General features: G+C 41.2%; 1 protein-coding gene across 1 annotated transcript; it reads right to left on the bottom strand.

The window, feature by feature from the left end:
• Positions 1-6,042: 6,042 nt before the first annotated feature.
• Positions 6,043-21,287, bottom strand: LOC122129517 (protein NLRC3-like; the record flags this gene model as incomplete). Its single annotated transcript, XM_042704447.1, has 9 exons — positions 20,942-21,287; positions 18,813-18,879; positions 17,350-17,466; positions 16,975-17,091; positions 16,570-16,654; positions 9,752-9,947; positions 7,838-9,611; positions 7,480-7,653; positions 6,043-6,139 (listed from the first exon to the last, which is right to left on the bottom strand). Coding segments are annotated over exons 2-9 (2,595 nt in total), but the record flags the coding sequence as incomplete, so codon positions are not given.
• Positions 21,288-27,386: the final 6,099 nt, after the last annotated feature.

Genomic DNA, 27,386 nt, shown 5'->3' with positions numbered 1-27,386 from the left:
CAACAGACCCCAGTCTGTCAGGATAGACAACAACACCTCCTCAACCCTCATCCTGAACACTGGTGTCCCACAGGGCTGCGTGCTGAGCCCTCTCCTCTACTCCCTCTTCACCCACGACTGCACAGCTGTACATGGTTCTAATACCATTGTAAAGTTTGCAGACGACACAACGGTGATTGGCCTCATCAGCAACAACGATGAGTCGGCCTACAGGGAGGAGGTTCAGCACCTGGCAGAGTGGTGTGCCAATAACAACCTGGCTCTCAACACCAAGAAGACCAAGGAGCTCATTGTGGACTTCAGGAGGACCAAAGGTGGTGCACACACCCCGATCTGTATCAACGGGACGGAGGTGGAGCGTGTCGCCAGCTTTAAATTCCTGGGTGTCCACATCTCCGAGGACCTCTCTTGGACCCTCAACACCTCAACCATAGTCAAGAAGGCTCACCAGCGTCTCTTCTCCCTGAGGAGATTGAAGAAGGCCCATCTGTCTCCTCAGATTCTGGTGAACTTTTACCGCTGCACCATTGAGAGCATCCTCACCAACTGCATCTCAGTCTGGTTTGGCAGCTGCTCTGTTGCGGACCGCAAAACACTCCAGAGGGTAGTGAAAACTGCCCAACAAATCACTGGCTCCCCACTCCCCACCATCGATGCTGTCCAGCGCAAGAGATGTCTGCGGAAGGCGCACAGCATCGAGAAGGACAGCTCCCATCCCAACCACAGACTGTTTGCCCTCCTCCCCTCAGGGAGGCGCTACAGGGCCCTCCGTTACCAGACCAGCAGGCTCAGGAACAGCTTCTTCCCTGCGGCTGTCACCGCATTGAACTCTGCACCACGGTAATAGTTCCCCCTGGCTACCCCCTCACACTCCTTCCTGTATTCCCCTCTCTACCCTGGCCTGACTGCCACACACCTACCTCCAGCCACTGAACATTTGCACTAAATTGTTCATTGTATATATCTATTTATGTTAAATTGTTGTCATATCCATATTCATCGTACTTATATCTTATCATGTCTCCTACCTCATTTATAACTTTATAACCTCTACTGCCACCTTCACCTGTACTTCACCTGCACTTTACATATATCTATATCACATCTGCACTAATCACCTTTATTGCTGCTCATGTTCTTACTGCTCATACTACTTATATCTTATGTCATACTGTATATATCCTATTTATCTATATTTATATTACAATTTGCATATACTCTGCACTCTTCTACTTTGCATTTCTGGGTAGATGCTAACTGCATTTCGTTGCCTCTGTACCTGTACTCTGTGCAATGACAATAAAGTTTAATCTAATCTAATCTAATCTAATCTAATCTATCTATTCTCAGGTTTATGTTACTCTATTAAGTCTGCTTCATGTAAGTCTCTTGTATTTAAATTATTTATTTTTAAGTTATTTGCTGGGAGCTCAGCATTCATGTGAGAGGTCTCCTTTTCAGAGAATAATTACTAAGGTCCTGTGTCCTGAATGTTCAAGGACAAAGTTTTTGCACTATCCTCCTAAGTTTTTGCACTTCAGATAATGTTGTTCACAGAATTAAATGTGACATTTGAAGTGAGTTGAGCAGTCTTATTTTCCTCATTTTTTGTAATGCCTTTGAATAATTTGGGGGACATGAATCGCAATACATCGCAGAATCGAATCGCAATACTTGCTGTATTGCAATATGTTAAGAATCGCAATAATATTGAATCGTGGCCCAAATATCGCAATGCCATGTTTGTGTTTGTATCTGTTTGTGTGTGTGTGTTTGATGAAGATGGAAAATGAGAGTGATACTAAGTGTTTACTGCAGAATGAATTGTGACCAATTATATATAAAGAGCATGATATTCACTGTCACTGTCAAAATCGTTGATAGCAACTCAGTGTTTGGTCTTGTGATACTCACTCTGTTTTTAAGTGTGTATGTGTGTGTGTGTATGTGTGTGTGTGTGTGTGTGTGTGTAAGTATGTGTGTGTGTTTGTAAGTATGTGTGTGTGTAAGTGAGTGTGTGTTTGTATAATGAGTTTGTCTTATGAAGATGGACAAGAAGTGATAGATAGATATGAAGTGTTTACTGCTAAATTAATAGTGACCCTTTACATGTGAAGATCATGACCGTTCACTATCACTGTCAAATTCACTGATAGCAACTCAGTATTTGGTCTTGTGATACTCACTCTAGTTTCTCCAGTTTACAGTTGGGATCCTCCAGAAGAGAAGAAAGATGTTTCACTCCTGAGTCTCCTGCTTTATTCCCTCTCAGCTGCAGCTCTCTCATGTGTGAGGGGTTTGATCTCAGTGCTGATGCAAGAGAACTGAAACCCTCTTCTGTAATACTGCATTCTCCCAGACTGTAGAGAGAAAAGGAATACATAGTCTTTGTTTCTTTTTAGACCATACAATTCATGAAATCCATAAAAATACAGTCAAATTCATAATGCTTTTTGTATATCATATCATATGTGTGTGTGTGTGTACGTGTATGTGTTTGTGTGTGTGTATGTGTGTGTGTGTGTGTGTGTGTGTGTACGTGTATGTGTTTGTGTGTGTGTGTGTGTGTGTGTGTGTGTGTGTGTACGTGTATGTGTTTTTGTGTGTGTGTGTGTGTGTGTGTGTGTGTGTACGTGTATGTGTTTGTGTGTGTGTGTGTGTGTGTGTGTGTGTGTGTGTGTACGTGTATGTGTTTGTGTGTGTGTGTGTGTGTGTGTGTATGTGTTTGTGTTTTGATGAAGATGGAAAAGGAGAGTGTAAAGAAGTGCAGGCTTTCCTTTAAGACAACATTTTTTTACTATCATATTCAAAATATTTGATGTAAAATCATATTCTATTTCTGTGTGTGTGTGTGTGTGTGTGTGTGTGTGTTTGCATGCGTGCGTCTGTGATGAGAAGGAGAAAAATATGTTTCATCTCAGGTTACTGTTGGTACTTCCATTAGCACTTACTATAGCAGACAATAATAGTCAAAATTTAAAGACTTTCATAGTTCATATGTATATATACATATATCTGTGTGTGTGCCCCATCCCCTTCAAAAGCAACAATGACAGTTTTGAAAATGGAAATGGAAACTGAAATTTAAATCTAATATAAAGCTTAAAGCAGCTTTAGAAGGAGATAGGGGATGAATTTGTCACTTTGGAAAAACTCTGGATTAATTGCACATAGAAAGCTCCAAAAGAGAAGAATGCAGCTAATGTACAGATAATGTAACAGCATCCACTAACCTCAGTTTCTGCAGTGTGCAGTGGGTGTGTGTGTGTGTGTTTCTAAGAGTGCGTGTGTGTGTGTGTGTGTGTGTTTGTAAGAGTGTGTGTGTGTGTGTGTTTGTATGTGTGTGTGTTTGTGTCTTTGTAAGAGTGTGTGTGTGTGTGTGAGTGATAAAGATGGGAAAGGAGAGTGTGTTGTAAGTAACAGCATCCACTAACCTTAGTTTCTGCAGTGTGCAGTGGGAATCCTCCAGTAAAGCACACAGCTGAGTCACTCCCAAGGCTTCTGGTATGAGCTCACTCAGATCCAGCTCAGTCATGAGTAAGGGGTTTGAACCCACAGCTGAAGCCACAGCAGCACAGGCTTCCTCAGCAGCACTCCCCTTCAGGAACCTGTACAAATAGAGACAATAAATATATCTGTTGTCTGACACAAAAGGTCATCACTGGTACTTAAATACAAAAACACAAAAACATTACAACTTCTGCCAAGGCAGCCTTTGACAGAAATGTAAAAAGCAAACTGAGCAGTCACATATGTGTTTTTCTCATGGAAAAGGAAGCACTGCTACCCACTTATCAAGTCTATTGATTCAATAAGTCTGCTTGGCCTGGTGCAGCAGCTTTAAATCTTACAGGATCAGTTTTCACTGCAACAGCTGAGCTCATCCTGTCACTTTTAATTTAATTGTAACTCCTTTTTCTAATGGAAGTCAGACTCAAGTCTATTCAGTTCCCTGACTAACTACTTGGATATTTAACTGACTCTGGGTTTACAGATCTAGAGGCAGGAGTGTTTGGTACAGTTATCATCCTGTCACTTTCAATATAATGTATCTCTGGTCATTAGTGATGCCCCTAAGTAAACAGATTGATAAAATATGAGGTGTGGCTATTAAATAATGAGACTAATGCTTTAATTCAATTGCAATGAAGAATACTCATAATAACAGTCTCATTATTCAATAGCCACACCTTGTATGTCCATGTGCAGGATTTGAAACTCTTTGAAAAACAGAACAGCTGTGTAACATTCTTAGACATTTACCTGAGATTTGTTAGTTCACACTGCGGGTCCTCCTTTAGGTCTAAAAGCAGTTTGACTCCTGATTCCCCTGGATCATTTCCTCTGAGATCCAGCTCTCTGAGATAATTGGGATTTAACCTCAAGGCTGAAGCCAGACTAGCATAGCCTTCCTCTGTGATACTGCAGTCTGATAGGCTGTAGAGAGAAGGAGAAAAAACATATTTCATCTCAGTTTACTGTTGGCACTCCCATAAGCACGTAATGTAGCAATTAAAATAGGACACAGAGACTTAATAGTCACAATTGAAGGACTTTTATGGTATATATATTTAAATACAGTGCCAATGCAACAACATAATTGCCAGATATGTCCCCACTGTGATCTGCATGTAAGGTACACACTACTGTACTCCACAACATGTGTCCCATCCCATTCAGACATGTCCCCACTCTGATCTGCATGTAAGGTACACACTACTGTACTCCACAACATGTGTCCCATCGCCCTTCAGACATGTCCACACTCTGATCTGCATGTAAGATACACACTACTGTACTCCACAACATGTGTCCCATCCCCTTCAGACATGTCCCCACTCTGATCTGCATGTACACACTACTGTACTCCACAACATGTGTCCCATCCCCTTCAGAAGCAACAATGAAAACATCGTTTTGAAAATGGAAACTGACATTTAAATCTAATGTAAAGCTTGAAGCAGCTTTAGAAGGGGATAGGGAATGAATCCGTCACTTTGGAAAAACACTAGATTCTCTATGGGATCCTCCAAAAGAGAAGAATGCAGCTGATGTTTGTTAACTGAAGAGAGTGTAACAGCATCCACTAACCTCAGTTTCTGCAGTCTGCAGTGGGAATCCTCCAGTAAAGCACACAGCTGAGTCACTCCCAAGGCTTCTGGTATGAGCTCACTCAGATCCAGCTCAGTCATGAGTAAGGGGTTTGAACCCACAGCTGAAGCCACAGCAGCACAGGCTTCCTCAGCAGCACTCCCTTTCAGGAACCTGTACAAATAGAGACAATAGACATATCTGTTGTCTGACACAAAAGGTCATCACTAGTACTTAAAGAACATTTTTTTTAAAAAACATTACAACTTCTGCCAAGGCAGCCTTTGACAGAAATGTAAAAAAGCAAACTGAGCAGATACATGTGTTTTTCTCATGGAAAAGGAAGCACTGCTACCAACTAGTATAGTCTATTGATTCAATAAGTCTGCTTGGCCTGGTGCAGCAGCTTTAAATCTTACAGGATCAGTTTTCACTGCAACAGCTGAGCTCATCCTGTCACTTTTAATATAATTGTGACCCCTTTTTCTTATGGAAGTCAGACTCAAGTCTATTCAGTTCCCTGACTAACTACTTGGATATTTAACTGACTCTGGGTTTACAGATCCAGACCACGAGGCAGGAGTGTTTGGTACAGTTATCATCCTGTCACTTTCAATATAATGTATCTCTGGTCATTAGTGATGCCCCCAAGTCAACAGATTGATAAAATATGAGGTGTGGCTATTAAATAATGAGACAAATGCTTGAAGTCAATTGCAATGAAGAAGACTTGTTATACTAAAACACCTCATATATAATCGTAATAACAGTCTTATTATTTTATAGCCACACCTTGTATGTCCATGTGAGGCCTTTGAAACCTTTTAAAGAACAGAACAGCTTTGTAATATTTTTAGTCTTGATATACATTTACCTGAGATTTGTCAGTTTACACTGCGGGTCCTTCTTTAGGTCTAAAAGCAGTTTGACTCCTGATTCCCCTGGATCATTTCCTCTGAGATCCAGCTCTCTGAGATGATTGGAATTTAACCTCAAGGCTGAAGCCAGACTAGCATAGCCCTCCTCTGTAATACCACAGTCTGAGAGTCTAAAGTGAATATATAGTCATAATTTAGTCAAGGCAAACACAACAAGACATTTACAGTGCATTTAAAGTAAGACCCTTGTTGTAGCCAAATTGAAGGAATCAGCAGTTTACGACGTGAGGTATATTGGATGACAGAGCCTTTGAAAGGTTGAAAATAATGCACACTGAGGTGGTATTACTAACCAAAATGCAGTTCTCAGTTCTAAATGCATGGTGCTATGGTCAAGGTTCTATTGTTAATAAACTCAATAAAATTATTTTGAAACATATACTTAAATATAAACATGTCTGACTCCTCCAGATTTCCCATGAAACAGTTTGTGATCTTGTGGTTTTCTGATACTCTAAACATTTTATTTTCATCTGAGCATTTGTCCCAAACTATACTTTATATAAGTTTCGTATGTCAACATGGAAAGAAAGAATCTTTAAATCTACGTATGTCTGAAACTTTATATGATTTGAGAAAGTGTGTAAGAAACACTGTTCGTCTGTCTGTTATAATGGGGATACTTTTTCACTAGTGCTGTCAGTTTAACGCGTTATTAACGGCGTTAACGCAAACCCATTTTAACGCCGTTAATTTTTTTATCGCGAGATTAACGCGATTCTTTTTTTTTTTTTAGATTAACGTTGTTTTTGGCCTCACAAACTGTGTAGTAGGCTAACGTTACGGTTTGAGTGAATGGTGAGCGCGATACGGCGAAATGGATGATAAAAAGCTTCTGAATGGAAAGTTTACTTTTAAAAGTTGTGTTGTGCAAAAGAAGCGGGCTTCACTGTTGTCTGAAAATGTCAACAGGCAGCTGGCTGAAAGCAAAGAAGTAGTAGGCTTACCTTTTATTAGTAACCTAACTGTTACAGTTCATTGTTTCTGAAATAAGAAGCCTGACTGCTATGTTCCCAGCAAACTTGAAAAAAAGAAAATATTAAGCCATGGTTTAACTGCACTATAGGCTGAGTCCTTGTTTACCTGAAATGTGCACTTCATAATTTTATTTTGTACCGCCCTGTTTGGCAATGTTGGTTTTCAATAAAATAAAACATTTGCTTAAAGCAAGCCAATCCACTTTTCCATGTTGATAAGGGCCTTAAAATAAAAATAAAATTATTAAAAAAATGAATAAACGAAGGGACATTTAGAATAGATACAAATTTGCGATTAATCACGATTCATTTTGAGTTAACTATGACATAAATGCGATTAATTGCGATTAAATATTTTAATCGTTTGACAGCACTATTTTTCACTAAAGTATATTTCATCGAGTAATGAAAAAAGTATAAATGATCCCACATAACCCATCAATAGGGAAAGCTGAAGTATCAAAATGTCTTACCTGAGTGTCTCCAGTGCACAGTTTGGGTTCTTTAGTCCACTACAGAGTTCTTGGACCCCAATATCTCCAAGACTGTTGTCACTGAGATCCACATTTTTCAGTTTTGAAGATGTTTTGCTGAGGATACATGCCAGTGCTGTACAGCTCCTTTCAGTGAGCCCACAGCTATTGAGCCTTAAGGGGAAAACATTGAGTTAATTCACCCCACTCCAGTGACTGAAATGTCTAATTGCAGTAGAAGATTTCACATTAATTTATTATTTAATTGCTCAAAATCTGCATTAACAAGTTGGGTGGAAACCCAGCTAGAGTCATAAACCCCTCCCATCTTGAGAATACACACTGCCACCATACTTACTGAGCCTCATGAGATTCCTCCACTACTGGCTGAAGCCTGATGAGACCTTCATCAGATCTGATGTACTTCTTTAAGTCAAACACATCCAGCTTCTGTTCTGATGTCAGCAGCACAAACACTAGAGCTGACCACTGGGCAGGTGACAGTTCAGCTCCAGAAAGTGTCCCAGCACTCAGGAAGCTCTGGACCTCTTCCACTAAGGAGTGATCATTGAGTTCATTCAGACAGTGGAAGAGGTTGATGACCCTTTCTGATGAAGGAACCTCCCTGATCTTTTCCTTAATGTAACTGATTGTTTCTTCATTGCCCATCTGATTTTGTCCTCTCTGTAGTAGGCCATGCAGGAGAGTCTGGTTAGACTCCAGAGAGAGGCCAAGAAGGAAACGGAGGAATAGGTCAAAGCGTCCATCTTCATGCTTCAAAGCTTTGTCCACAGCACTCTTCTGTAAGATGATCATGGGCTGAATGAATATTCCAGGAGCTTGGTGTCTGGATATTATGTATTTCCCTTTAACTGCCATCATTAGAAACACATACAAAGCTGCAAGATACTCCTGGACACTTAAATGCATGAAGCAGAATACCTTATCTTGGTAAAGCCCCGATTCTTCTCGAAAGATCTGGGTGCAGATGCCAGAGCATACTGCTGCCTCTCTGACATCAATTCCAGACTCTTTTAGGTCTTCTTCATAGAAAATCAGATTACCCTTCTCTAACTGTTCATATGCCAACTTTCCAAGATCAAGGATAACTTCCTGGTTCCACTGTGGATCAAGGTCATGCACATTTTCAAACTTAAGGCTCCTCTGTTTGGTTTGGAAAATAAGGAAATAGGTATACATCTCTGTCAAAGTCTTTGGAATCTGTCCACCTCCTGAAGAGCCAAGAATTACTGCAAGGACAGTAGCAGCAATCCAGCAGAACACTGGTATGTGGCACATAATGTGGAGGCTCCTTGATAATTTGATGTGAGAGACGACTCTGCTGGCAAGATTCTGATCACTGATCCTCTTCCTGAAGTACTCCTCCTTCTGTGGGTCATTGAACCCTTGTACCTCTGTGACCCGGTCAACACACTCAGGAGGGATTTGATTGGCTGCTGCTGGTCGAGAGGTTATCCAAAGTAAAGCAGAGGGGAGCAGATTACCCTTGATGACATTTGTCAGGAGTACGTCCAATGAGGTGATCTCTGTCACATCAGTCAAACTTTCATTTTTCTGAAAGTCTAGTTTGAGTCGACATTCATCCAGACCATCAAAGACGAACAACACTTTGTACTTCCCTTGGCTGAGAAAAGTTAACTGCTTTATTTCTGTGAAAAAGTGGTGGAGGAGACCCATCAAAGAGAGCTGTTTTTCTCTCATGAGGTTGAGCTCTCGAAAAAGCAGTGGAAATATGAATTGGATATCCTGGTTTTCTTTTCCCTCTGCCCAGTCCAGGATGAACTTCTGAACTGAGACAGTTTTACCAATGCCAGCAACTCCTTTTGTGACAATACTTCTGATTGGTTTGTCTTGGCCAGGTAAGGGTTTAAAGATGTCACTGCATTTGATTGATGTCTCCTGTCCAGCTGGTCTCTTGGATATTGACTCAATCTGTCTGACTTCATGCTCTTCATTTACTTTTCCACTTCCTCCCTCTGTGATGTAGACCTCTGTGTAGATCTTTTCTAGAAGAGTACAGCTTCCTTGCTTGGGTATTCCTTCAAAAACGCTCTGGTACTTGTTCTTGAGATTTCTTTTCAGCTCAGTCTGACAAACTACGTCCAGCTCATCTATTTCAAAAAACAAAATAAAACATAATAATTTTGCAAGCCACTGACACTGAGGACAAACAGTAGCTCTTTGTTGTTTTCCTAATTTTATCTAATTGATGCAAAAAAAATGCACATTTGAATAAAGGAAGAATTCTTACTTTCTTGCAGTTTGTCAGCGAGATATTTCAGCTCCATATTCCTAAGGAAGTGCAGTGCCATCTTCAGAGCCGCTTCTCTGGCTTCAATCTCATCTTCCTCTTTACTCTCAAAGTTTCCTTGGTAATCTGGACTCAGCATCCTCTTGAATCTCTTCAGCTCATTCTTCACAAAGGTGATGATCTTCTCTTCTAACACCTAAAGCACAAATATCTGGTAACGCTCTGCAGCACATTACATAACAGAGCACTGATACACTACTTACATTGATCTTAACCCTAAACCTTGTAAACATAGCACAAAAAGTAAGGAAATTTGTGTTTGGTAGATTATTTCTTTTTTGTAACAATGCTTCTTGGCAATAAATCGTATACCGTTGGAAAGCCTGTTTATTTCCCTTTTAAATGATGCCACATTTGTAAGGACCATGCATTTGTGAAATTGTGAAGACAGTGACAAGGTTAGATATAATGATTTCTGATTGAAGCAACAATGTTGTCCGTGTGTCTGTGTGTAGCAGATATTCTGATATTTTGATCCACCTGCAGATTTGTGCCTCCTTACATTTACATTAATTCATTTAGCAGACACTTTTATCCAAAACGACTTACAAGGATGTATACACATTTTTACATTTACACTGATGGCACACTGCACATCAGGAGCAATTAGGGGTGTGTGTGTGTGTGTGTGTGTGTGTGTGCACCTCTCTTAATCTCCTGGTTAACGCTAGTGTGTGTGTGTGTGTGTGGATCTCTTTATCTCCTGGTTAATGCTAGTGTGTGTGTGTGTGTTTGTGTGTGTGTGTGTGTGTGTGCCTCTCTTTATCTCCTGGTTAACGCTAGTGTGTGCGTGTGTGTGTGTGTGTGTGTGTGTGTGTGTGTGTGTGTGTGCCTCTCCTTATCTCCTGGTTAACGCTAGTTTGCACTGTTCTTTGACTGATATATTCAGTAACCAGTAATAACTTTCTCTGTACAAACACCTTATTTGAAGGGTTGACATGAGAATGACATGACACTGTCATAACCTTAACATGACATACCATGCCATAACAGGCCTCATGATTCAACTTATATACTTATAACTATAACTTATAACTATAACTGTGAGTAATTCCATACTTTTGAGTGGTGGTGTATACAGTATATCTAATTATGAACATTTAATTTAGAATTATAGCTTTGTCGAATTATCATTTAGAATTATAGTTTTGTTGAATTATCATTTAGAATTATAGCTTTGTTGAATTATCATTTAGAATTATAGCTTTGTTGTCCACCTCCCTTCTTTTATGTTGCGTCCACACGAGCCGGCCGTAACATCATTAAGTATCATTTGGTCAATTATGTAATTTTTAATGGAAAGTTTAATTTTCATTGTTATGAAAGCTTGACATTAACCAAGACAACATAACTATAAACATGCCATAACGGGCCTTATTATCAAACTCATAAATAACTATATTTGTAGTCAAACTTGTTTTCCATTCACCGTCAGGATTTGAGGCCATCTTCAAAAGTTTTCAAAAAACAAAACAAACTCTGCTGGATTTAACCTCTACTGAATTTAACCTCTACTGGATTAAACCCCCGACTCTCGTTCTTTATCGACGGATTCATCATCGGTATTTAAGAATTTCTCTGCTGGACTATCATCTTAATCTCCAGGTAACCCTTAGGGGAAAAAACTTTTTGCGGTGAAAGACACCTACAATTAATTTAACTGCCAACTCGCAGGTTAGCGGAAGGCGCTGTCGTTCTTTTAACAGAAGGCAGAAGAATAATTTTATCCTACAAACAGTAGGTTTTTGCTTCTTCCTGTGAGCTTGGAGTTGTATAGATCGCTAAATTAAATTAACACTACCTGTTCTCATTCTGACTCTGAACAGCTAGCAAGCCTAGCAAGCAAACACCAGCTAAAGCTTAACGTTTGACTACCTCACGCGAGTCACCGCGACATCGTAGCAAACAAAACACATAAACTCAAGTTTTTGCCTCTCATCTGACATCGCCACGATGCCTTCCCTCAGTGGTGCACCTGGATGCGACTCCTGCCTCCTGCTCAGACAGAAGGTAGTAGAACTAGAAGTCAGGTTAGCGAACCTCTACCAGATCAAGCTGGATGAGCAGTTCATTGACTCCATTGTATCTGTGGGTCCTCTTCACACACACACACACACTGGACATCTCGATTCCACTCTGCCCTGCATGAACACAAACCCAGACCACACCACTGCTGCCTGGCCACTGGTGGGGACCAAGCCCACCCTGCCGGTGAACTCCACTCCTCACCAGCCATGGAGAACAGCTGGCAGAAGCAAGCGTGATGGAAAGCGGTCGGGACGACACACTGAGCCAGGCCAGCCCCTGAAACTGGGAAACCGCTACACCACACTGATGAATGAGGAGGAGCCCCCTGGGCTTGATGACACCCCTCCTCAGCCCGCCCTGCAACGCCCTCGCAGACCGGCTCCAGAGAAACAACGGCATCACACTGACATCCAGCATCGCCCACGCCGCCCTGCTTCCCATCCTGGGCCCTCAACACAGTCAGCATCCCCTAGACGGCTTCTCCCGCTTGACATGACAACCTCCACCCTTGTCATTGGCAGCTCCATGATCAGAGATGTCTACATCCCCCCCTCACCAAGCGGTCCCTGCAAGGTCCACTGCTTCCCCGGAGCGAGGGTCCGTGACATTCAACGTACACTCCCAAGTATCCTCGCCGGCTACACCAAGGTCAGCACCATAATTGTACATGTGGGCACAAACGACATCAGAGCAAGACAGACAGAAGTCCTGAAGGCAGACTTCACAGCCCTCCTCACTACCCTCATGGACACAGGAAGACGGATCGTCATCTCTGGGCCTCTCCCTACCTACCGGAGAGGCGCTGAGAGATGGTCAAGACTTTTCAACCTCCACACCTGGCTGCGAGCGACCTGCGCTTCATTAGACATTGACTGTGTTAACAACTTTGACCTGTTCTGGGAGAGGCCCAGCCTGCTGAAGCATGATGGCCTCCACCCAAACCGGATCGGAGCCAGTCTGCTGTCGGACAACATGAAGACCACCCTAAGGCACTGACATCCTGTAGAAAACATCACAGACTCATGCCCCCCAGGTAGTAACTCTAATAACACTGTTTATGAAAATGAATCTGAATCTGTCAATGTTTTCTACAGAGCAATATATGACACCACTACCTCAGAACAGGCTGCTTCATATAAAATTATGGCATGCGCCTATAATCCTATTCCAGTTTTAATCTCTACCCAACGCACAGTTAAAAACAAAGGCCATAGATACAATAGAAACAATAGAAGCCCAGCAAATATTCTATCTATACCCCGGCATATTCCTCCTTCCTGTGAGCCACTATATCCAGAAAATATTTCAATGGCAATACTAAATATTAGGTCACTATCAGGGAAAACATTTCTCATTAACGATCTTATATGTGAACGTAAATTAGACTGTATGTTTTTAACAGAAACCTGGCTAAACAAAAATGGGTCTGCAGCTCTTATTGAAGCATCCCCTCCCAATTATAGCTTTTTTCAGTCCATTAGAACAGGTAAAAAAGGGGGCGGGACAGCCACCATAACCATGAATGCCCTGTGCTGCAGGAGCATCTCCTTCGATGATTTTGCCTCATTTGAATATCATGCCATAGTTCTAAAGTGCCAGCCTCCTGTTCTGACAGTAACTGTGTATAGGCCACCCAAGCAATGTCCCACTTTTCTAACAGACTTTTCAGAACTACTCTCCATTATCCACACAAACTACGATAAGATTATTATCACTGGTGATTTTAACATACATGTTGATAATGGGAACGACTCAAAGGCCCGGGATTTTATGAATCTCTTGAATTCCATGGACTTTACACAACACATCACTGAACCCACTCACAACCGTGGCCACACCCTTGATCTAGTTATTACAAAGGGTCTTACAACTGTTATATCGTCTATCTGTGACCTTGCTCTTTCTGACCACTTTTGTATTTTCTTTACAGCACTGGTACCTAAAGTTAGAAATAGTGCTGAATGTTTTATTAAGAAACGCTATCTTAACTCTGCAGCAGCTGAGAATTTCAAAGTAATGATGAACATAACTAGTGCAAAAAACCCAGATACGGGGCCATCATGTGTTAATGATCTAGTAACTACTCTAAATACAAAATTAAGGACAGCACTTGACTCTGTAGCACCATTGAAACAAAAAAAGGTTTTAGCCAAACAAAAAGCTCCATGGAGAAATGAGGAAATTATTAAACTTAAGAGATCCTGCAGAAGGTCTGAGCGTACATGGAGAAAGACCAAGCTACAGGTCCACCTTGATATCTTTAAGGATAAACTTTCAGTCTTTAATAAAGCAATAAGAAATGCTAGGAAGGATCATTTCTCTAATTTGATATCTACAAATTCTAACAATTCCAGGGTCCTCTTTTCAACAATAGACAGCCTTATAAATCCTGCACCTAAAGTAGATGATAGTCTCTTTTCCACCTCCAAATGTGAGGAATTTGCAGCATTCTTCAGAGATAAGATAACGAACATTAGGAAAAATATTGCTCAAGAAATTCCAAATGTCTTGTTTTCTGATCCCCTTCCACCATGCTGTAACAGTATGAGCTTTTTTGCACTGGCTGATATAGAAATGCTGAGCAAAGTAGTGTCACAACTGAAGCCGTCTACATGCCCTCTTGATCCCCTTCCCACCAAATTTTTTAAGACCATCTTTGACTCTGTGTCTAAGGACATTCTAGCCATTATAAACTGTTCCCTGCTTACAGGTATTTTCCCATCAGAACTTAAAACTGCCCTGGTGAGACCCCTCCTGAAGAAAAGCAATTTAGACTCTTCAGTTCTAAACAATTTTAGACCCATCTCTAACCTTCCCTTTCTAAGCAAAATCCTGGAAAAAATTGTCTTTAAACAGTTAAATAATTTCCTAGATGCTAACTGTGCATTTGACACCTTCCAATCTGGTTTTCGCTCCAATCATAGCACAGAAACGGCATTAGTCAAGGTTGTAAATGATCTCAGGATTAATGCTGAATCCAAAAAACTATCTGTCTTGGCCCTTCTGGATCTGAGCGCAGCCTTTGATACTGTTGATCACAATATCCTTATTGATAGACTTGAAAATTGGGTTGGCCTCACTGGTCCGGTCCTAAACTGGTTTAGGACCTATCTAACTGGCCGGGAATACTTTGTCGCCCTCGGAGACCACAGCTCAAAAAACATTTGTATGACCTGTGGGGTCCCTCAAGGATCCATTTTAGGGCCCTTACTTTTCAGTCTATACATGCTACCCCTTGGTAGTGTAATTAGGAGGCACAACATCGACTATCATAGCTATGCAGATGACACCCAGCTCTATATTTCTGTAACACCCAACAACTACAGCTCTATTGATTGTTTGGTAAATTGCATTTCTGATATAAATGTATGGATGTCACAAAACTTTCTCCAGCTAAACCAAGATAAAACAGAGGTATTAGTCATTGGTGAAAAAAACGAGAGAGAAAAACTAACTGCACACTTAAAAACACTAGCACTTAACACCAAGCACCAAGCCAGAAACCTAGGCATCATACTTGACTCAGATCTCAATTTTGAAACCCATATCAAAAATATAATTAAAACATCTTTTTATCACTTAAGAAACATTGCTAAGGTGCAACCGTTTCTCGCTCAGGCTGACACCGAAAGACTGATGCACGCGTTTATCACGAGCAGGCTAGACTACTGTAACTCGCTTTTGTCTGGTCTACCAAAAAAAGCCATTAGTCAACTACAAACAATACAGAATGCAGCAGCGCGAGTCCTCACTAAAACAAGACGGAGAGCGCACATCACACCAGTATTAAAATCACTGCACTGGCTACCTGTTAGTTTTAGAATAGATTTCAAGGTTCTCCTACTAGTCTATAAATCACTCCATAGTCATGCACCTGAATATATAACAGACATGCTCTCAAGGTACACACCCAGTAGATCCCTGAGGTCCTCCGGCACTGAACTTCTAACAGTTCCAAAAGCCAGGACAAAGAGACATGGGGAAGCAGCTTTTAGTTTCTATGCCCCCAACCTTTGGAACACTCTGCCAGAATACCTAAGAATGGCCGAAACGGTTGAAACCTTTAAACATGCACTTAAGACATACCTCTTTGATCTCGCTTATCACTCACTGTAAAATGTATTTAACATTTATGGAACATTTATTTATTTACTTATTTCTGTCTCTTTTCAAGTATTTGTACCCCCCCCCCCCCCCCAGCAGCTGTCTCTTAGTTTGACGATAACTGTGCTGAGCAGTCCTTTATGGTGCCAGTGCGGTTAGTACGTAATTTCCTGTTCATTTATCTCTGGCAAAATCTGTGTCTTTTTATAAGTGTTTTGTAACTTGTAAAATGTATTTATTTAACATTAATGTAACATTTATTTATTTATTTACTTATCTGTGTCTCTTTACAAGTGTTTGTAAACCCCCCCCCCCCCCCCCCACCCCCCCACCTATTCATTTATCTCTTGAAAATCTGTGTGTTTTTTTTTTTTTTTTTACAAGTGTTTGTAAACCCCCCCCCCCCTTTTCTTTCCTACTGTGAGGCGCATTGTGTTACTTCCTTGTATGAAATGCGCCGTACAAATAAAGTTTGATTTGATTTGATTTGATTTGAATTAAAAATATATATTTTCTTTTAAAAAAAGAACATTTGTGAGTAATTCCATACTTTTGAGTGGTGGTGTATATTACTAATTATGAACATATACTCCATAGCAGCACTGCATTAAATGTGTGCATCAAACCTGGAATATGTGCTTCAGATCCCCATGTTGACTCTGGGTGAACTGGTCACTGACAGCATCTGGTTTACATTCCTCCATTTGGCTTCTGGGGATGGAAAATCAAAGTGAAGAGTATTGTCTTTAACTAGGGAGCTAACCTTTAAACATCAACAAAAGCACAGTTGACCCTGATAAAAACTACTCAGCTTGCTAACTGATGTACTGTACTTTGGTGATATATTTGGCAACACTGTGCTGTAAAACCTGGTCTTACATTTACTCAGGGTTTCAAGCCTATATCAGAAACCTAGTGACTGAGTTTTTTCTTGACTAAATATCAGCTTGATTCTAAAATTGATTATATGTCGACTTCCTAACATACCCTTCCTAGCTTACCCTCGACATGAGTCTGTTTCATGGACTTGCCTTGGTGCATCTGGATCATCTTCATTTTGGAAGTTGATGGGGCGATCATTTGACAGGTCACTCTTCATGGACACACAAGTGGGCACAGATGATGGAGGTCTCTCCTGACGGACGTGTCTATTACACAAAATAGAACCCATGATTTACTACACAGGCATTTACACCAAAAATCATCTGACTGACTATTCTTAAAAAGCGGAAGTTGGAAGAGGGAGTGTTGGTATTAAAATTAAAAACAATTACAAAGTATTTATAGAAAGTTTCTTTGTTTCTTGACCAAATATCTGGTTGTGACACTCTTAATTCACTATTGGTTGACTTCCTAACTAACCCTTCCTAGCTTACCCTAGACGTGAGTCTGTTTCATGGACTTGCCTTGATGCATCTGTAATATCTTCATTTTGGAAGTTGATGGGGCGATCATTTGACAGGTCACTCTTTATGGACACACAAGTGGGTGCAGGTGATGGAGGTCTCTCCTGACGGACGTGTCTATCACACAAAATAGCACCCATGATTTACCACAGAGGCATTTACACACAAAATCTGACTGACTTTACTTAACAAGAAGAAGCTGGAAATGAAATGTTGGTATTTAAATGAAATACAATTACAAAATATTCTTATTTTGATTTGGATATTTAAATATAGCCATTGAACTGAACTGGCCAGAGTTTTAATGACGCTGCTGTGCTCACAATTCCATATGGAATGCAAGAGCATGTGAAATGTAGTTTTCTCTCCTCACTACTGTTAGATATTGGTGGGTTTCACATACCAGCCCATATCAATAGACCCCCTGACCCTAACCCATATCAATAGACCCCCTGACCCTAACCCTAACCCTCCGTTTGAATAACACCAGGGGTCTGGAGCCAGAGCCATTAGACTTGATTCCTGGCCTTTGTCTACAGCCATGACCAGATGGTTGGAGCCAGGCATATTAGCATTTAGATGGCCAGGGTCAACAAGACCCCTCTGCCTGGCATATTAGCATTTAGATGGCCAGGGTCAACTAGACCCCTCTGCCTGGCATATTAGCATTTAGATGGCCAGGGTCAACTAGACCCCTCTGCCTGGCATATTAGCTTTTAGATGGCCAGGGTCAACTAGACCCCTCTGCCAGGCATATTAGCATTTAGATGGCCAGGGTCAACTAGACCCCTCTGCCAGGCATATTAGCATTTAGCTGGCCAGGGTCAACTAGATCCCTCTGCCAGGCATATTAGCATTTAGATGGCCAGGGTCAACTAGACCCCTCTGCCTGGCATTCACACCTCACATATCTCATTCCTCTCATTCCCCACCTCCTACCTTGACACCCCCGCCCCCCTCGACCCCCCAAAACAGACATACTGCCCGTATCCCCCACAGAAAGAGTGACATCAAGCACATGCATACATCAGAGACCCCCACACACTTAATTATCCCCCCTTGCCAAAAGGTCCCGAGTACCCCCCAAACTGTATAAGTTACCTGTAGTTTGGGCAGTTTTGAATACATATTATATCATATTAGACTGAATGAATGACCTTACTTTGAGCTCTGTATGGTATTTGTATTTATTTCAAATGACTTATAAGATCACTGTTGAATAAAGCAGTCATTATACAGTGTAGGCCTATGTCGTGTGTTCCATCAATGGTGCTGGACAGTGACTGACTTACTATGAAAAGGGAAATAAAACCAGAGAATTGAAGAACACAGACAGGGTTTAAGAGTAAGCTATTAGCCTAAGTGGAGTAGGCCTATACGTCCATCAAAAAGCCAAGAGTCACAGACAAACACGGACATATCAGCTTCATTTAACATCACACATAATTCAGATGATGCATTACCTCTGTCCCTCTGGAGCGTCCCCTGGTGTTGCCATTGCTCAGCCACTCTTCATGGACACACAACTGGCTTCAGTAGAAATGAGGAATCAAAACAATAATTTATCAAAAACACATTACATTTCTCACAAATAAAGACACTAGCTATCTGTTGAAAGGTATCTGTGACCATACCTGCATAAAAGTCTCGTGATACAGGGGTACGCTTCCCTAACTCCCAGCAGAAACTACAGCCGATAAGAATGAACCTTTATTTTCTTCTTTTTGAACTTAGAAATTAATGATTAAAATAATAAAAACGCACTGTTCAATAGCACCTCCCCCGCTTTCCGGATTGATTCCTTGCCTTGACTGCTACCTGCACTACAGATGTAATAACACATTTATACTGACACTGACACAAGATTGGCGCCTGCACTCGCTAAACATTCTGACAATGGCTTTTAAAATACTGATGGAGAGATGACATTTACAGGAGCAGAAAGGGAGGTCAAGCAGACATGGTGTTCAGGTTGTTACCTGGTTGAAACAGGTCAAGCAGACATGGTGTTCAGGTTGTTACCTGGTTAAAGCAGACATGGTGTTCAGGTTGTTACCTGGTTAAAGCAGACATGGTGTTCAGGTTGTCAGTCATATGCCAGTTTGTAAAGAGTTCTCACAGAGAAGGTTTAGTGTGCAGGTTTAGTACCCCATAGTCCTGGGTTCAAGGCCAGGGGTCACAACATACTTCTTGTCAGCCATGTTGCACTGTGTAGGAGGGCCTTTAAGGATCCCGGGTACAGCATGCAGCACGTGTCATATCCTGCCGCCCTTGTTATTCTTGTGTAACTAAAAGTCCCATGCCCCATGTCAGCCAACATTACTCATCAAAACTAAACACATCAAATTCCCAACATCAATAAAACTGAGCAACAGACAGCGCTTGTTGTACTGTTTAGGAGGGTCTTTACGGATCCCAGGTAAAGCATATCGTGCCACCTTTGCTATCTTTGTAGAACTAAAGTTCTCATGTACCCTGCCAATCAACCATAACTAAACATGACTCATCAAAACTAAACATAAACACAAGTCCCATAAAGTGATACAATATCATTACAGTGATAAATATTGCGGAAAATACAATTAATCTGACTCCATTAAATATTAAATGACCTACAGTATTACCAAACAGTATATAGGCCAATTGTGAGGTCTTAATTAATGTAATGGCATGGCACACGAGGAGTTAAATGAATGGTTAATGTACAGTTAATTAATACAATAAACTGAATGTACTATATAACCCAAATGAATAAGTACAACTGTAAATGATAGCAAGTTAATACATTCAGTATGTTGGATGCCAATTAGAACAGATTCCCTTAAATTACCAAATGAACCTCAATGCATTTCTAAATAAATCAATCACTGCACGGATGTGTACACACATCAGAACATGTTTCTCAAGATTAGACTCACATGTTTCTAACAAACATAACCAAGCTTAAGGTTTTCAAAATGCCCTTCCTCTTATGTCAGACCTGTAAGAAGGAGCCCAGAGTGTCTAAGGTGTAAAACTTTATTGTCTTGGCAGGCAACGCTGAGCAAAGTCCAATAACACACACACACACACACACACACACAAACACACACACACACACACACACACACAAAAACACACACACAAACACACACACCCTCTCCCTCCCTCTCCCCCTTTCTCCCCCCTCTCTCTCTCTCTCTCTCTCCCCCTCTCTCTCCCTCTCTCTATCTCTCTCTCTCTCTCTGAGAATCAATATGAGGCAGTGTCCCACCCTAGGGAGTGTTTACCAAAAGTGTCATTGTGCAGCAATCATTTGAAATAATCACATTTCTACATTCTGTCAGCTCCCCATCCCCTTTCTCTATCTCTACCTCTCTACCTGACCCATGCAGATGGCCCCCCTCCGGGCTCTGTAAAGCACCTTGAGATGCAGAAATATGTCATGAAGGCATTTAGTTTCACCCTACTAAAACAATGTTAGCAAGAATAATAATCAGTGTGCACCTACAAATCAAAGCACAACTTTCAAACATGTAGCCTATAAGACAACTACTGAAAACACACCATATTATTTTAGTAGAATAGTAGTGTGAAGAGATGAATAACTGACCTGTTTACTATGCCGCCATTTTGTAGCGATACGTCCCGTGGGGAAACAACCTTTTCTAAATAAATCAAATCACAGCACGGATGTGTACACACATCAGAACATGTTTCTCAGGATTAGACTCACATGTTTCTATCAAACATAACCAAGCTTAAGGCTTTCAAACTGAGTTTAGTTAAAAGTAGATAGCTTCTTCCTCCTGTTAAAATGGAGTCTGTAAAGTGAACTTTGACTATTTCTGCCCTTCCTCTTATTTCAGACCTGTAAGGAGGAGCCCAGAGTGTCTAAGGTGTAAAACTTAATTGTCATGGTGGCAAAGTTGAGCGCACACACACACACACACACACACACACACACACACACACACACACTCTCTCTCTCTCACCCTCTCACTCTCTCCCTCTCTCTCTCTCTCACCCTCTCTCTCTCTCCCCCTCTCCCCCTCCCTCTCTCTCTCTCTCTCTCTCTCTCAGAAGCAACAACATGTGAGGCAGTGTCCCACCCTGGGGAGTGTTTACTAAAAGTGAAATAATCACAGTTTGAAATAATCACAGTTCTACATTCTGCCATCTCCCCATCCCCATCCCCTTTCTCTATCTCTACCTCTCTACCTGCCCCATGCAGATGACCCCCTCTATCTCTACCTCTCTACCTGACCCATGCAGATGGCCCCCTCTATCTCTACCTCTCTACCAGTGTTAATTTCGTTGACGAAAACTATGACGAAAAATATTCGTTAACGACCTTTTTCCCGGGACTAAGACGAGACTAAGACGTGACGAAAACGGATCTTTATAAATAAAAACTATGACTAAATCTATTTTAACTTTCGTTGACGAGACGAGACGAAAATGTTGGTGGTTGACTAAGTCACAATTGTTTTTTTTTTTTCTAAACTTGTATGCACATAATTGGTTAAATGTTGCCCGGTCCTGTATCTATCCCTCCTCCACTCCCTGAGATGCCCTGACATGCAAGTGATGCCCTAACAGACGTTATGATGGCTGAAGTTCAAGCACTCGGTACTGGAAGAAAAATAAGAATAGATATCTGGACAGTCTTTAATTATAACTTGACCGAAAATAAAACACAATGCACCGCAATAACCGGAGAGAAACCTTGTGGCTTCAAAATAGGTGGGAAGAACACAACAAGAGGCACCTGAAAGCGCACAAGACAACCCTGCCATTTGCCTAGGTAAATGAGCTAGTAACTGTCAATGATAATTAGCTAATGTTAACTAGTTATTAGAATATATTCGCCAACGTTAAGTTAACTTCAAAAGGGCAGTCGAGTGTATATGTTGTGTCAGCTTGTACAACTAGCTAGTCATTTTCGATTGAAACCTCCCGTTTGGCTTGGCAAATGAGTTCCAAAACGTTTAGCTAGCTAACGTTAGCTAACTATGAGGTAGCATAGCTAAGTTATACTAGCTATCGATTGCTAGCTAAGTTATACTAGCTATCGATAGCTAGCTAGTAAACGCATTGCAGAATGGACTATAGGACAGGCCACGCATGACATTAATCAAGAAAAAATAAATGAATACGTGATTGGTTTACATATCCTTGTCTATTTATGCAATTGTTATTATCATTGGCATTACTTTCAACTCTCAAACTATCTGTCTAGCTAAATATGTTGGTTATCAGATTGCACAGCAATTCATATGGAGGATATGTGGTTGATTTAACTAAGGCCAGGTAGGCATAGTAGTTGTATTGTGTTATCACATCATTTGAATCTTTAAAATCTAGACTTGATATTCTCTTATATTTTAATGATAATACTGTTAATTAAGTATTGCCTTAAAATTATTACTTACGTTGAATTCATTGGAATTCAGCTGGAGGCATATACTAGGAGATCTGTATTTTAGAGACTAATTGCATCCACAGTTTAAGTACTGCAAGCTTGACTATTATGCAGTTGTAGACACAACACAAGGGGTCCCCGGGCCTGAGAAGGGAAGGAAAGGAGTTTAATGTGGCTATAAGATGGACTTTGAAATGTGACTAAAACTAGACTAAAATGTAATGAGACTTCGTCGACTAAAACTAGACTAAAATTTTCTGAGTTTTCGTCGACGAAAACTAGACTAAAACTAAGGAGGATAAAAATGACTAAAAGTGACTAAAACTAATATGCATTTTCGTCTAAAGACTAAGACTAAGACTAAATCTAAAATAGCTGCCAAAATTAACACTGCTCTCTACCTGTCCCATGCAGATGACCCCCTCTATCTCTACCTCTCTACCTGACCCATGCAGATGACCCCTCTATCTCTACCTCTCTACCTGACCCATGCAGATGACCCCCTCTATCTCTACCTCTCTAATGCAGATGACCCCTCTATCTCTACCTCTCTACCTGACCCATGCAGATGACCCCTCTATCTCTACCTCTCTACCTGACCCATGCAGATGACCCCTCTATCTCTACCTCTCTACCTGACCCATGCAGATGACCCCCCTCTATCTCTACCTCTCTACCTGACCCATGCAGATGGCCCCCTCTATCTCTACCTCTCTACCTGACCCATGCAGATGGCCCCCTCTATCTCTACCTCTCTACCTGACCCATGCAGATGGCCCCCTCTATCTCTACCTCTCTACCTGACCCATGCAGATGTCCCCCTCTATCTCTACCTCTCTACCTGACCCATGCAGATGGCCCCCTCTATCTCTACCTCTCTACCTGACCCATGCAGATGGCCCCCTCTATCTCTACCTCTCTACCTGACCCATGCAGATGACCCCCCTCTATCTCTACCTCTCTACCTGACCCATGCAGATGGCCCCCCTCTGGGCTCTGTAAAGCACCTTGAGAAAATTGTATTGTTTTGGTGCGATATAAATGAAACCAAATTGAATTGAATTGAATTCTGTTGCACCTCTTAGTAAGTCGAGAGGTTCCGTTGCCCCTACATTTAAATACATACTACATTTAAACTTCTGACTCTCTCCCCTCCCCCTCTCCTCCCTTCCCTTGCACCACACCCCTACCGCACCTTTCTACCTGGCCAGATGCAGAAATATGTCCTGAAGGCATTTAGTTTTACCCTACTAAAACAATGTTTGCAAGAATAATAATCAGTATGTGCCTAAAATCAAGCACAACTTTCAAACACGTAGCCTATAACACAACTACTGAAAACACAACATATTATTTTAGTAGAATAGTAGTGTGAAGAGATGAATAACTGACCTGTTTACTATGCCACCATTTTGTAGCGATACGTCTCGTGGGGAAACAACCTTTTCTAAATAAATCAATCACTGCACGGATGTGTACACACATGAGAACATGTTTCTCAGGATTAGACTCACACGTTTCTATCACACATAACCAAGCTTAAGGTTTTCAAACTGAGTTTAGTTAAAAGTAGATATCTTCTTCCTCCTGTTAAAATGGAGTCTGTAAAGTGAACTATGACTATTTCTGCCCTTCCTCTTATGTCAGACCTGTTAGGAGGAGCCCAGAGTGTCGAAGGTGTAAAACTTAATTGTCATGGTGGGCAAAGTTGAGTAAAGTCCAAGAACACACACACACACACACACACACTCTCTCTGTCTCCCCCCTCTCCCCCTCTCCTTCCCTCTCTCCTTCCCTCTCTCTTTCTCTCTCTCTCTCTCCTTCCCTCTCTCTCTCCTTCCCTCTCTCTCTCCCTCTCTCTCTCTCTGAGAAGCAACAACATATGAGGCAGTGTCCCACCCTGGGGAGTGTTTACCAAAAGTGTCATTGTGCAGCAATCATTTGAAATAATCACATTTCTAAATTCTGCCAGCTCCCCATCCCCTTTCTCTATCTCTACCTCTCTACCTGACCGTCTCGATGCAGATGGCCCCCTCTATCTCTACCCCTCTATCTCTACCTCTCTACCTGGCACATGCAGATGTAAAGCAACTTGAGACAATTTTATTGTTTTGGTGGGATATAAATTAAACCAAATTGAATTTAATTTAATTGAATTCTCTTGACCTTCTCAGTAAGTTAAGAGGTTCCGTTGCCCCTACATTTAAATACATACTACATTTAACTTTTGACTCTCCCCTCCCCCTCTCCTCCCTTCCCTTGCACCACACCCTTACCGCACCTTTCTACCTGGCCAGATGCAGAAATATGTCCTGAAGGCATTTAGTTTCACCCTACTAAAACAATGTTAGCAAGAATAATAATCAGTGTGCACCTACAAATCAAAGCACAATTTTCAAACATGTAGCCTATAAGACAACTACTGAAAACACAACATATTATTTTAGTAGAATAGTAGTGTGAATAGATGAATAACTGACCTGTTTACTATGCCGCCATTTTGTAGCAGTACGTCTCGTGGGGAAACAACCTTTTCTAAATAAATCAATCACTGCACAGATGTGTACACACATCAGAACATGTTTCTCAGGATTAAACTCACATGTTTCTATCAAACATAACCAAGCTTAAGGTTTTCAAATTGAGTTTAGTAGAAAGTAGATAGCTTCTTCCTCCTGTTAAAATGGAGTCTGTAAAGTGAACGTTGACTATTTCTGCCCTTCCTCTTATTTCAGACCTGTAAGGAGGAGCCCAGAGTGTCTAAGGTGTAAAACTTTATTGTCATGGTGGGCAACGCTGAGCAAAGTCCAAGAACAAAGTTGAAGTCACGCCTTTTAAAATGAACTCATTCCTGTCTGTCTGTGCATGAGAAGCTGTTTCACACATCAAACATTGCTAGTGCTGATATACAGATAGATTCATGGGCAGTGGTGGGCATTGCTAGTGCTGATATACAGATAGATACATGGGCAGTGGTGGGCATTGCTAGTGCTGATATACAGATAGATACATGGGCAGTGGTGGTTATTTCTAGTGCTGATATACAGATAGATACATGGGCAGTGGTGGGCATTGCTAGTGCTGATATACAGATAGATACATGGGCAGTGGTGGGCATTGCTAGTGCTGATATACAGATAGATACATGGGCAGTGGTGGGCATTGCTAGTGCTGATATACAGATAGATACATGGGCAGTGGTGGGAGTTCCTGCATAATAAAAGCTGCATGGAGATCAATTCTGTGTTCAACACTTCTCCATTGACAGTATGGGACAGTACTATCAGAGTTTCATTGCACACACTATAGCTGACAACCAATCTGAGAGGGATGGGGGTATCACTGAGTAAAAGACATGATCCTTACTGCTCTCTCCATAGCAACTCCTTGCCTGAAAGTCTTCTAAAAAGCAGTAAAGACCACAGAAGACCATGGAGACCATAATAGGCACGTGTATTTTTCTGTAAAGGCAACACATCAAACATTCTCAAAAACTACACCTGACTGAACGTGTGAAAAAAGATAATAGCGGGACTCCGACCTCAGAGATATGTCACACGCAGCGGCTTCTGCTCTATGAGCAGCTGTTGGCGCCATCTAGTGGAGAGAGGATAGTATAGTCACACACAGCGGCTACTCAACACTTGGGCTTCTGCTCTATGAGCAGCTGTTGGCGCCATCTAGTGGAGAGAGGATAGTATAGTCACACACAGCGGCTACTCAACACTTGGGCTTCTGCTCTATGAGCAGCTGTTGGCGCCATCTAGTGGAGAGAGGATAGTATAGTCACACGCAGCGCCTACTCAACACTTGGGCTTCTGCTCTATGAGCAGCTGTCGGCACCATCTAGTGAAGAGAGGATAGTATAGTCACAGGCAGCGCCATCTAGTGGAGAGAGGATAGAATAGTCACACACAGCGGCTACTCAACACTTGGGCTTCTGCTCTATGAGCAGCTGTTGGTGCCATCTAGTGGAGAGAGGATAGTATAGCCTAGACACCCCTTGGAAAGTGCAGATAGTGGAGCACGTTTCCTGCTAAACGTTTGGTAACACTTTCTATGAAGACTGCCTCTATAAAGCCCTATAATGGGCATTATAAGGGCATTAATAATGTTTTATTAAGTAGCTATAAGTCATTGTAGCACTCATTCGAACTATGTATATGTCTTCACACTGACTCATAACCACCTTTATGAAATGGTTATAATTTATGACAGAATTATGCATTATAAATATGCGATCATCATTCTGTGTATCTGTGAAATGTCAGTGTATTAAGACATTTACATAGTTATGATGAGTGCTACAATGACTTATAGCTACTTTATAAGAATTTTTTTGAAAATTAAAAGAGAATGTTCTCTTACCTGAGAGAAGAGCAAAAACAAGACGACAAAGGTGATTCCCAGAAATCAATTGGTACTAACAAAATAAGAACATAGTGTGGATACTAACTAAATAAGAACATATTGTGGATACTAACAAAATAAGAACATATTGTGGATACTAACAAAATAAGAACATATTGTGGATACTAACTAAATAAGAACATATTGTGGATACTAACAAAATAAGAACATATTGTGGATACTAACTAAATAAGAACATATTGTGGATACTAACAAAATAAGA

This window comes from Clupea harengus, unplaced genomic scaffold (genome assembly GCF_900700415.2).
Source record: "Clupea harengus unplaced genomic scaffold, Ch_v2.0.2, whole genome shotgun sequence".
Classification (NCBI taxonomy): Eukaryota; Metazoa; Chordata; class Actinopteri; order Clupeiformes; family Clupeidae; genus Clupea; species Clupea harengus.
The sequence above is the reverse complement of the archived record's forward strand: the minus strand, read 5'-3'. Positions and strand labels throughout refer to the sequence as shown.